This window comes from Thalia democratica, chromosome 2, assembly GCF_965202585.1.
Source record: "Thalia democratica chromosome 2, ktThaDemo2.hap1.1, whole genome shotgun sequence".
In the NCBI taxonomy this organism is placed as follows: Eukaryota; Metazoa; Chordata; class Thaliacea; order Salpida; family Salpidae; genus Thalia; species Thalia democratica.
In genome coordinates this window covers 88,500,171-88,513,051 of record NC_139166.1, presented here as the reverse complement: position 1 = coordinate 88,513,051, position 12,881 = coordinate 88,500,171, and the positions used below count along the sequence as shown (strand labels likewise).

At 25.6% G+C, this 12,881-nt stretch overlaps 1 protein-coding gene across 1 annotated transcript; it reads left to right on the top strand.

Moving 5' to 3' along the window:
* Window positions 1–1,771: 1,771 nt before the first annotated feature.
* Window positions 1,772–2,740, top strand: LOC145829089 (kelch-like protein 38). Its single transcript, XM_082936818.1, has one exon. The coding sequence runs from the start codon at window positions 1,772–1,774 to the stop codon at window positions 2,738–2,740; it is 969 nt and encodes a 322-aa protein (XP_082792944.1).
* Window positions 2,741–12,881: the final 10,141 nt, after the last annotated feature.

Genomic DNA, 12,881 nt, shown 5'->3' with positions numbered 1-12,881 from the left:
ATTATGTTAAAAGCCTGTCATTAATTTAAACCCATAAAAACATATATTTTTCTGTAACTATTACAATTTTTTTGAATTTAATATATATTACCTTAAGTAGCTAAAATACCCTGTATTTTAAAAGATAAGAATACATCTTTCCTTGATAAGTAACTAATATTTAAATATTATAACTATGTTCGTATTATTAAAATTATTATATTAAACTTTTATAACAGCTCAGAAATATCAGTTTAGAGTAATGGACATAACACCTAAAGTTATATAGTTTCAATTAACTACCTACTATTAATGTTCGACATTACAATTACAGTGAAACTTACTAAATAAGTTTATTAACTTAAAAAGTATGTTACTTAAGAACCAAGCTGAAAAAAAAACTTTACAAATATCCTTTACTCTTTATAAACTTTTGGTTCATAATAAATACAAATATTAAGAAATTTGAATATTTAAATGAAAATCGGATTCACAGCTTCTAGTAAAGAAATATTTATTATTAATTTTTGAAACTATATTTTTCGTAAAATTTTATTTATTGTTAAAGATCCAAAAACAAATCAATTGTCAGGGAAATAAAACAATTATTTATACTTTAGAAACCAAATTTACTATACTAGCCATACCGAGTTTATTGGAAAAATAGACATAGTTAAAAGTATATCTATTTTCGTTATTCCATAATTCAAATACCTTTAAAAAGGAATAATTAGTAACTAAACATTTAAAAAAATTGTTGATAAATTACAAAGTGTAAACATATATTAGTTTCGCTTTGGTTGTATATAATGTTTTTGTTTGCAATAGTTATAACTATCAACCGAAACTAGGAAATAATAATACAGTAACAATTTAGGCTCATTGCGTCTAAATACTTATAAGTTTTCTTAAACATTTTGATTTTAGTTTAAAAAAGATTTATAGTTAGATTTTACAACAATCAAGTAGACTATTTTCTTATTATTATACTTACATTAATTTATTTATAAAAGTATTTTAGTTTAACTACTATAGCAAATTTCAATAATTTATAATTATAATAGATTATGTAATAAAATAAATTTAAAGTTTTGTTTATGCTTATGAAATTAAAGCAAAAAAATTGTTAAAAGAGTTTTAGTTTAACTGTAATATTTTTAATAGTCTATCAAGGAACTAATAAAATAATGGTTAATGATTAACTATAACTCTTTTTATTTGTTTTAAACTTAATCGCAACCTAGTAAATAACAAAAAAGTAAATAATAAAGAAGAAAAATATGATTGTTAAAGTATTAACATTTTTTAACATTAAATAAGTACTAATTGTAAAAATTACACAGAAATCAACAAAACTGTTGAAGAAAATTTAACTAAAACATTGAAAGTTTGCAAAGTTTTGTTGGACAAAAAAATGGAAAATCAAACAATAAAATGGATTGAAGAAAAGGTAACTGCTCTAAACTGTATATCATGCTTAACTGTCTCTCAACTTTTTAAACTCCAAGAACTTTTTGAAACATCTTTACGCGTTATTGATCGTTGGTTTACAACTGTTGCTGATTCAGAAAATTTTTTGGAGTTAAATTTTGCATTAGTAGCTGCAATATTAAATAGTTCTGGGTTACTGATTGATTCAGAACTGCAAATATTCAATGTTATGAATGTTTGGTTGAAACATAAAAGTATTGAACGGAGTAAACATGCAAAATATCTCTTGCAAAGAGTTCGGCTTTCATTACTAACTGTTCCTGCTTTGAACAATATTTTAGACAAAAATTCATGGATAGTCATGAATCATGAATGTTCTGAAGTTATAAAAAAAGTAATTAGATACAAAAACAAATTTCCTTTTAACTGTACCAATGTTTTACCTACAGTCAGGTACTGTAATCAATGGAACTTTAACTTTATTATTACTGGAGGTAAACGTAGACAAGTCATCAGGGATGATTTTATTATCGATGGTACTGATTTTTCGAAAATTAATAGTTTACCAACAACAAACTATGGAAGAGATTGTTCGCAAGTTTTTTGCATTAAAGGACAAATTTACGTATTTGGAGGTGTTGATAACAACTACAACCCGGTAATTCCTATTGAAAAATATTCACCTTCTACTAATACTTGGGATATAATAGGAGAAATGATTGATGAGCGTGTAAATTTTTGTGCATGTTCATTTATTGATGATGTTTATGTATTAGGTGGTACTAGTTTATACTTATATGGTGATGATAGTTCTTGTGTAAAGTTTTGTATAATTGTTAAAAAATGGAAAGAAATTGCTGAAGTAAACGTGACCAGACAACATGCATCATGTGCTGTTTTCGAAGGAAGAATTGTCCTTTCTGGTGGATTCAACAACAACGAAGGAAATTTGAACACTGTTGAGACATATGATCATATTGACGATTCATGGAAATATATGCCAAACATGATTGAGAGGAGAGACTGTCATAGATCAGTTGCTATTAAGAACAAGCTGTTTTTAGTCGGTGGTACTATGTTTGGTAGAAGTATTGAAGTTTTCGATTCACACTGTAACCGATTTGTTTTGATGAAAGAACATCCCAAAGGACTGAGTAAATACATGTCTAACATTTCTGACTTCGTTTCAGTTGGAAATAAAATTGTCATTTTTAGCAACGAAGAAGGATGTGTGTTGATTTATGACGTTGAAATTGATAAGTGGTCAAGAAAATCGTGTGAAGCAACAAAAACTATGGAACAATTTTCCTGTTCTGCACTACCAAAATAATTAATGAAATTAAGTTTGTGATAAAGTTTAAAACAAGTTTAAAATGTTTTTGCATTGATTTTGACGACTATTATTGTTGTTTGGTTTTGTTTAAAGTTTGTTACCTTAAAAAACTTATCTAAAATTAATGATTGTTGTTTTTTCAAACAGCTAATAATTAAGAAAATTTGAAATGAATACATACTTTCAAAGTTTATAAGCTAATCTTAATAAGCACAAAAACAGAAAGTTTTAAGATTTACAATTTAGATTTCTTCTTCAGCTATTATCTTTTAAACATTTTTTTGACTTTGATTGAGAACTTTTAAAAAATTTGTCTATGTATTTAGGTTTGAAACGTTGTTTTGATTAATTAATAAATGCAATATAACAAAAGCGATTTATATTTATTTACGTATTGTTTTTTAAAAGATACTATTCTATATTAAACTACAAGTTAGCTTAATTAGAGTTTGTATTCAACTTTGTGAGCTTAAAGAGCCTAATAATTTTATATAAATTTACCATGTTTTAAACCAACTTACTTGTAATTCTTACTTGTATTGAAACTATTTAAATTAATTATATTACAACAAATTCTTTCGGCTTCAAAGACAATTAATAGCATGAAAACAGTTACAATAAAATTTTAATTGGAAAAGACTAACATTAATTTGTCATAAAAAACGTTTACTTTATCAAAAAAAAAAAAAACTAAGCTTATAACATTTTGTTTTAGAAATATGTAATTAATTTTAGTTAGTTTTATCCAAAAGATTTTATTTACTGAAAATAAGTTAAAGCTAACTTAATGTTATCCCTAATAAGTAACAATTTCGAAATGTATGATATTTTTGAATAATAAATTTAATGATTTAGAAAAAAACTCGGAAGAATAGCAACCCTACTAGGTACAAGTTAATGGTTTCTAAAAGCATTCAATTTTGACATCAGACTCGATAAAAAGCACTCTGTGTAGTGTTAAATATCCACGGCAATATTTAATTTATGTTTCAATTATCTTCAATCTTGTTGCTAGGGAATTCGTATTCTTAAATACAATGCTTTTTACCAAGTCTGTTGAAAATTTTAGGGGCGATTTCAACTATCAGTGTATATAAGTAGTGAGGCAGTAAAAAAAGAGTACTCAGCTATTAAAGGGACGATGTTTAATAAAAGAGGCGATTAATTATAGAATTTCTACCAATTTAATAAAAACTAATTTGGGAAACCCTGCATTAGATGCAGCTTGAATTCTAACAAAGGTTCTTCTTTAATGAAAAATATTACTTTCTCTTCTCGTTTGTTCGAAGTATATGCTGCTTACATTTTTTCATAATCTGATAAAAAGATTTTTTTGTGTGTCTCAAACTTTTAATTTTTTGTAAATTTTTTAAAAGCCATTTTTTTTTTGTAGATCACTTAATCAATAGAGCACAATATGTAACTAAAAAAAATACTATAATTTACTAACAAGTTGTAATTAACTTTATTATTAATAAAATGATCTAATTTTGTAAATACATAATAGCCTACTAGCATTTGCAGTTGCGCTCTACTATTAAGAAAAAATAAAAGATTATGTTGCCAACTTGACCCCGATAAAATATAAAAAATAGCACTTTGTTTGTAAATACCCTTTTTTGTCTGACTAGTACTTTTTCTTTAGCTTCCATCGTATACTCCAAGTATGTAGAACGTTTTAAGTTAACACAAACTTAAACAAGCTATTCTTAGTTGGAGATTTTTCTATTTGTTTTAAAATATATTATAACTAAAGTTAACCTATTTTTAAATTATTGAGTTTTATAAATGAGCTTCAATTTGATGTAGTAGGATGTGTATCTTTGTGTTTTTGTAGATATATAAGAGTAAAAATTGTTACTAAAATGTCTAAATTAGTTTTAAAGTGTTGCATGCTTATTTCTTGGACAAGACGTTAAAAGTATCCATGGTGTGCGACTCGATAACCAAAACGTTTTTGGTGCACAAGGTCCAAGGATCAAATATTTTGAGCGTATTTTTTGTCCTCCAATAAACTATATGTATACAAATTGCAATAAGAAAAAAAAAGCCTTTATTTTAATATAAAAGTTAGTCTTTTTTATTAAAAAAGGTGCAAAACTTTACCGGATCATAGCAAATCATACAAGTGAATGTATAAAACATAAGGTTACTCTTCTAAACTGTATCCCATTTTTTTATTTCTCTCGACTTTTAAAACTCCAAGAAATTTCCAAAACGTCTTTACACTATATTGAGCGTTGGTTTATAACCGTTGCTGATTTAAAAGACTTTCTAAACTTAGACTTTTAATTGGTAGCTGCAATTTTAAACAGTTCTGAGTAATTAGTTGATTCAAAGCTGCAAGTATTGAATGTAACGAATGCCTGGTTCAATCATAAAAGTTGTGAACGAAGTAAAAATGCAAAATTTCTTTTGTAAAGAGTTCAGCTTTCATTACTAACTGTTCCTGCATTAAAAAACACTTTAGTCAAATACTTGTGGAAATTGAGATTGATAACTGTTTTGATGTTGTAAAGAAATTTATCAGAACAAACATAGAATCGCTGTTAACTATAACAATATCTGAACTACAAATAGGTACTGTAGTCAAGACAACTTTTTTTTTTTGCTGAAAGTGTAAATACAAGTAAAGGCAGTCTTGTTAGGGATGGTTTTACTAACAATGAAATTGCTTTACATACGTTGTTATTTATCAAAAATAAAATAAGGAACAATTTATTCAAAATTTGTTTGTAATAAAAGTGAAATTTATGCGTTTAGTGGTATCGATGGGAAATAAATACCAGTAATGCTTGTTAAAAAAATCAACTTGCTACTAACACTTGAATATTATATCTAAAACTACGAACAGCGTATTAATTGCTGTACAAGTTCATTCATTTATAACACTTTTTGTATAAAAAGGATATATTTCTGAAAAATTTAGAAGAATTAGTACTTGTGTTTAGTATAATACAACGATTTGAAATTTAAAATAAATATCTAAAATGAACACATCAAGACAAGTTGCATCTTGCATTACAATAATTCATGGACACAATAAATCAAACATGGTAAAAAATTGGTAAAATTGTTGAAATGAAGGTAGCAAGTCAAAATGCATCACGTGTTGCGTTTAATTAAAAATTGTTGTTTCTTGTGGATACAGTGTCGGAAATTTGAACATTGTTGAGGCATTTGATCATGTTGATGATTCATGGAAGTATATGTACGACATGATTGAGGGTAGAAGACGCCATAAATCAGTTGTTATTAAGAATAAACTGTTTATTGTTGGAGGATATTAGAGATTAAAACCAATGAAGTATAAGAATTATGTTGTAAATAATAATTGTTGTATCCATGAATAATTTTTGTTAATAACTAAACACTACTTATGGCAATACTTAAAAAAAGCATTAGGAAAAATTTATATTCAGTAAACGTAAATTCCAAGATCTTTTGCGATTCGTTAAATTATTATAATTTGCAAAATAAATTGTGCCATAAACACTTGAAAACCATTGATATGAAAAAGTAAAATTAAATGATAATTCAGTAAGCATTACTAGAAAGTCAAACAAGGAGCACAATACAAAAAATACAACTTTAAAAAAGCTTGCTTTTATTAGTTTCGCACAGGTTTTCTTTAAGTACAAAAGTTCGTTGAGAGCTGTTAGTGTCCATCCCTGATATGTATGTTTAGGTGGGTTTCGTTAAGAACAGCACATTTATTAATCATGTGTTTTTTAGGGTTGAAATTGATAAAATAAAATTATACCTTGGCTTTCTTTTGCAAAAATTTTTTACTAGTGTTAATGTTTAACAAAAATGATTAAAATTATTCTTTCTTTTTAAATAATTTTTCAAGTAAAACATTTAAAGCAGAAATTTTCAGTGTTTATTTACTTTATTATAATGAATCTAAGTTTTTAAGAAATATAGTTCTTATCGAGAAACATACCTAATTTCTAAGTTTTAAAAACCTTTAATGCCAGCTTTTTAGTTTTAAAATAAAAAAACAAAACTATTATTGTTGTAAGTTTATTTTCTTACAATGGACCCAGGCATCGAAACTTGTACCACTTAAACTAAAATACATAGGAAAGGACGAAAAAGAAAATACGACACACTTTGACCAATTGTTTTTACAAACAACGTTTTTTTATAACCTTTATAGAAATTTTTATTCTATTCTTTATACAATCGTTTTCATACCCATAATTTAACAACTAGAAATTATTTATAGTATATGAACAGTTCAGTTATCTGCATAGATGTAAGTTAAATAGTTTTTTATGAGTCTGTTAATTTAATATTTATGTGAGTTTTAAATACCACCAAACTGCAATTCAACAACAGAACAAGCGAGTTTGTATTGCTAAGTTAGTGAAAAGCTTGTTGTGATAATGTCTTCTGCGTATTTTTATTAAGGTAAAAAGATCAGAGTATACGTGTTATAAAAACTAGTGTTCACTAATGGTTATAAAAACTTAGGTAAATTTTTGATGTAACTTCGACTGAAAATGTAACATAAGCGATCACCGAAACTTTAACTAAAGGCAAAAGTGTGACATAAATTAAGAAAAAATATCCACTTAAGAACGAGTACTATCTGATATAAACTTATCTAATATATTTAACACAGTATATCTTGTTTGAGAATAACCGAACATTTCAAATTAAGAGCATATTGACGTTTCTTCGACTTCATCAATTTTATTTTTGTTATAAAACTAGTGATCCCACTTATTTTCAATTTTAAGTACTTTAGCTCATATTTACTTTTTAAAGTTCATTTCTTATTGGTTTGCCAGCTGTTTCTAGAAATTAATAGTAAAAAGCGATATCTACTCTGTTTTAAATCTTACTGATCAGAAAAAAAACTTTTTTTAAACATGGCTTCGGGAAGTTCTTTGGACGTTCATTTTCAAAAAAAAAATCTGTTAATAAAGTAAAGTAAATAATAAAATAATAACTTTTTGATTTTTAGACCTAGGCAAGTTTGGTAATATCGACTATCGAATATCAATCAATTTTAAATTCCAACTATTCAAACTCGTTGAAAAATATTTAAAGTGTCACAATTTAAAATTTATTTAATTTTATTAATTTATTAATAATTATTATTAATTTATTTTTAGAAAAAAATCAAAAAGGTGTTTAGATCTTTTTACAATCTACAAGCATTTTTTTTTATTTCTTGCAAACCTGGAAATACATTTTGTAGTATAGCTAAAATAAATTATCAAATATATTTATTTTTAATAATACTTTATTTTTGGAATTTTGCAAATAAAGAAAGTGGCATATAGGTATTAATAAGACCTAAATACCTATTTATATATTTTTCTAATATTGTTTTACTTTTTTAGACATGGTCTCTTAAATACTTTTTTTAAGAACTTAAACTGTTAGAATTTGAATTATCGATTAACCAGGGAAGCCTCATTTAAATTGCTTTACTATTTTATAATTTTTATACATTTTAACATGACGGCATCTAGGGTATTATAATAAATAAATTAAGTTTTTATGGTGAAAATTGTATTGACAGTTATTTATTTTAGAACCAAGATAGATCCTGAAACTAAAATTTTTAATACATAAGAATATAGATAATTTAAAGACTTCTCTTCACTAATGTTCATTAATTTAAAACCGACAGTATTTAACAAGTATAACATACTTTTGTTTATTAAAAAAAAGTTAATTTTAATTTGTAAAAAATGCCTGCCCTATATATTATATGCATCTTTTTATTAGCAAAAATATAATTAAATAAAATAGTACTTTTGTAAGCCTAATGCTGCAAGTATTTTGAAATTTTACAAACAAAAATGTTATTTTGTTTCTTCTACATTTCTACAATTTTTTCAAATAAATGTTTTGCAGTGGTAATAAGTTTTTAAAATTTTTCAGTATAACACATTTGGATAGTAGTTAGTAAAAGTAACCTTATAATAAGCTAAAATTAATAACAAATAACCTAATTAATGTTGCATTCACAAATTTATTTATTTCAAAAATTTAAATGCACTTTAGACTGATTAGTTTTAAATTTTAAGAAAATTTTTATATGCTTTTTAATAAATTAGACTAATAAATTACTAGTATAAGTACCTAATCATAATTAGAAATAACCTTAAGTGGTATTAACCTAGCTTACTATAAAAATTTACAAGATCTAAATAATGGTGAAAGTAATTTTAATCAATTAGTTTCATGCTTTAAATCAGTAAACATAATTAAAAAAACAGTTTTGCTTATGTACACCTGGAGTATTTCAATCTAGCAAGTAAACTTAAAAGTATAAAAAGTTGCTTAAGTGTTGAAGTTTATAACTTTTATTTAGCGTAGTGATCTGCAAACTGCGGCCCACGGGCTAAATCCGGCCCTCAAAGTCAAAATCTGCGGCCCATAAGCTTTATTTTAGCCAAAAAATATTTATTAATAAGGAGCAAACTGAAGTTATATGCCATTGAGTATTAAATATTTGCATTGGATTTTTTTATATAAAAACTCATAGAAATTACGCTGTTTAGAAAAATTGTGAACAATAAGAAATGTATTGTAGTTTTTCACGTAGACGAAATTAAAAAACATGACTATAATCAGAATTTATAACTTCTTTTTAAACCTTGTATTATTATCACATTTAGTGTTTATTAACAGTACGTACTAACTATTGTATACAATTCTCAATCATAGTTTTTTTACTAGTTTAGAAAACTTTTAATTCTAGTATTCCGATTCTATATTAACATTATTAGATATAAAAGTTTAATTTATTTTTCTAAAACTAAAGAAACAAACACTATTTAGATTACATTTTAACTCTCTGTTTAATTTTTTTGACATATATTCTGTGAACATTTTTTCTAGCTCGAATAAAAAAGTATTAAAACATAATAAGAAGAAGACGTGTGATAACATGATAGGGCAATTTAAACTAACTCTAGTGTTAATTTGATTTACAAAGGTATGCAGTTATGTTAAAACTCAAAAAATTAATGGAACTTTACTTATAAGAAGTAACTGTATACAACGCAGTTTATGTTCCTTCAAACCGGTGTTTTTGTTAGAAGGAGAATAAAAAAAAAATCTAAACTTAAAACTTTCAATATTGACTAATTAAAATTTTCACATAACAACTTCATAAGTTTTTCACATTAATTTTTTTTTAAATCAAAATTACCACAAAAAAAACTTAATGTGAAAAATTTAGTTTTTTTAATACTTAAAACTAGTGTTTTTTTCTTCAAACTTTAATTACGCTGTTTCTGTTCGAGCAGTTCAAAATTTCCCTACTCGAGTGGTGCTTGCTATAGTTTCTCCTGCTCGAGATGTCCTTGCTAAGTTTTTCCTGCTCGAGTTGTCCATGCTCGAGCTCAAATTGACACTACCTAGCTCTTTGTTATCGCGTTGTAGTAAAATTTCAAAAACGCAAGATCATGCTTTTTTATTAAGCTATTTCACTACTTTTTTTGTCTTTGTTTATTTTTGTGTCACACAAAAATGATAGTGAATTCCAAATAATATCTATTTCTGAGTCATTACTTCAATAAAAAAACAATCTCTTTTACTTTTTACCTTTAAAAGATTCTAGATGATACTTAAAAGTCTTACTTATTTAATGAGCATAGTATTGTCATTTAAAATGTTTTATAAAGCTATTTTTTTAAATAGGTTGGGCTTGAATATTAAATTATATAATTACTTAAAAAATAAAAAACATTTAAGCATAGTTTGTTAAGGTTTTGACAGTTAAATTAAATTAAGGACTATATTAACTGTAGTTGTCCATGAAATAAAGAATAACTAAGTATAGCTCGCATACACAAATTAGCTAAACGTATTCATACGTTAAACATCTTTTAACTCTAGTTTAAAACTTCTTAAATATACATAAAAGCGGGTCGTATACGACAAATCTTTTAAACTAGAGTACTATGGTACAATCAAGATGCGTTGTCTCTGCTAAATATGTTTTTTTTGGAGTCACTTTTTAACCTGTCTCTATAATCTCAACTTCGGATTTTTCGTGAAATAGTTTTTTCCGTTATTTGTTAAATACCAAGGTCTTTGTACTATTCTTCTTTATCAATATCGTAACACGAAACTTTTGAGCTTGTAAAAAGAAATAAAACAATCTTATTTTTTAGTAATGTAGCTCGTTCAATATACGAAAAGTGAGTATTGATAGATACAAAATTTTTACAAGTTGAATCATAAATTTCGTAATGATATCCTTCTATTCCAAATAGTTTGTTCTTTATAGATACTAAACAATGATGAGACACTGGTTCTACCATACTTGGCATGAATGTCCATTCATCAGCTATGTGGTCATATGTTTCCACTGTATTGAATGTATAATTATTACCCAATCAACCAGCAATAACTATTCTTTCTTCAAATACTGTGCAAGCTGCAATTGATCTTAATTCATTGATGCTTGCTACAGTACCCCATGTGTAGTCATTTGTATCAAAATATTTACCACTTGCTGTTGTTTCATTTTGTAAGTATCCGCCAATATAATAAAGTTTATCAATAAAACCACAAACACAATAATGTTTATGATCATCAAGAATATCTCCTACAATTTGTAGAGAGTCAGTAGAAATTGAGTATTTTTCAATCCTTTTAAATTTATACCTTCATCATGCAGACAGTCTAATAAGTAAACATGACCTTTTAAGTAAACCATCGGTATAGCATTTGAAAATCTACGATTTTTTGTTAGTGAGGAAACTTTTCTGAATTTTATTAGATTTCTACCATCGAATTTGTTCACAAAACTTGAGTCTATCTCATATTTATTATCATTAAAACGAAAGACTCGAACCAGCATTTAAAACATCAAAGGTATCTTGGCTATAATATCTAGTGCAACTCTTAACATTCGTTGATTTGTTATTTTGAGCGTATGATTTATTCTGTTTCAAAGCTTCATTTAACATAGTTTGACATTCTGAGATAATTTTGAACAACGAATCCTGTTGTAAGATTAATTTTTTAAATCATATTCAGATAATAAATGGAGCCGAACTGTCATTAAAAGATCTTTTGCATGTTTCTTCCTATCAATGAAATAGAGTTTATCCAAGTATCTGCGGCATTTAAGACTTCAATTTCCGAAGTGATGTAAAGATTAGAACTTAGTAGAACTTTCTTGACTAAATCAAGGTTTAATTCTGAAAAACTGTTAGTTTCAGCAATTGTAAACCTACAATGAATGTAAGCCTTTGTTTAATTTAAAAGACATTTTATATTATAAAGAGTTGACAACTGATAGTAGGCAATAGCATTTTTAGGAGTTATTTTGGTCTTCATGTAATTGCTCATTAAAGTTTCCACGTCTTTTTTAAACTTTATTTTATTTAACTTCGAAGCTACAATAATTTTAGTCTTTTCTTTAAAAATTTTAGCTGAAAAAAAATATTTCGATTATTTTTAAAGATAAGTTTTCAAACTTAAACAAATTAAAAAAAAAATTTTTTTTTGATAGTAAAATAAACTAATTTTTGTATTAAAAAATCGGTATACACCAAAAATTCAAAAAATTTAGATTTAAATTTTTCAACCAATTTTTAAAATTAAATATAGAATACTGGCTATTAGTTGCTGATATGAATTTTTCAATTTTATTGTTGGCCAATTTTCAATAAAAACTTAACAATCACTTACGATAATATGCAATTTGGTTGTAAACTTTCAGGTCATTTTTCTTAATCCTCTTTGGATCGTCTTTTTGGCAAAGTTTCAAGAAATTTGTTCTTCTTGAATTTTCTTTTGGTGATATTTTATCCATACTGATTGTTCTAAGATACTAAAATAACTTTTAATAGTGTAAGTTTTTTTCTGTTAATTTTCTGATAAAAAGTTTTTTAGATCCAAAGTGTAGTTCGGTAAAACTAATTTTAACACAATAGAAATAGTGCTTATAAGAAGTTTTTATTTTGTTCTTACATATTTTAGAAAATTAACAACTAATGCTGGATTGAGCATGTTTTGATTAGAACTTGTGATTAAGCATAAAAAAAGAATCTTAGATTAATCCCTTGAAAATTGTTTTATCAAAAACTTAAGATATATTAAAAGTTACTGTTGTGCTTTTAATTTCAACTTTTATTTAATGAATGTTGAATTT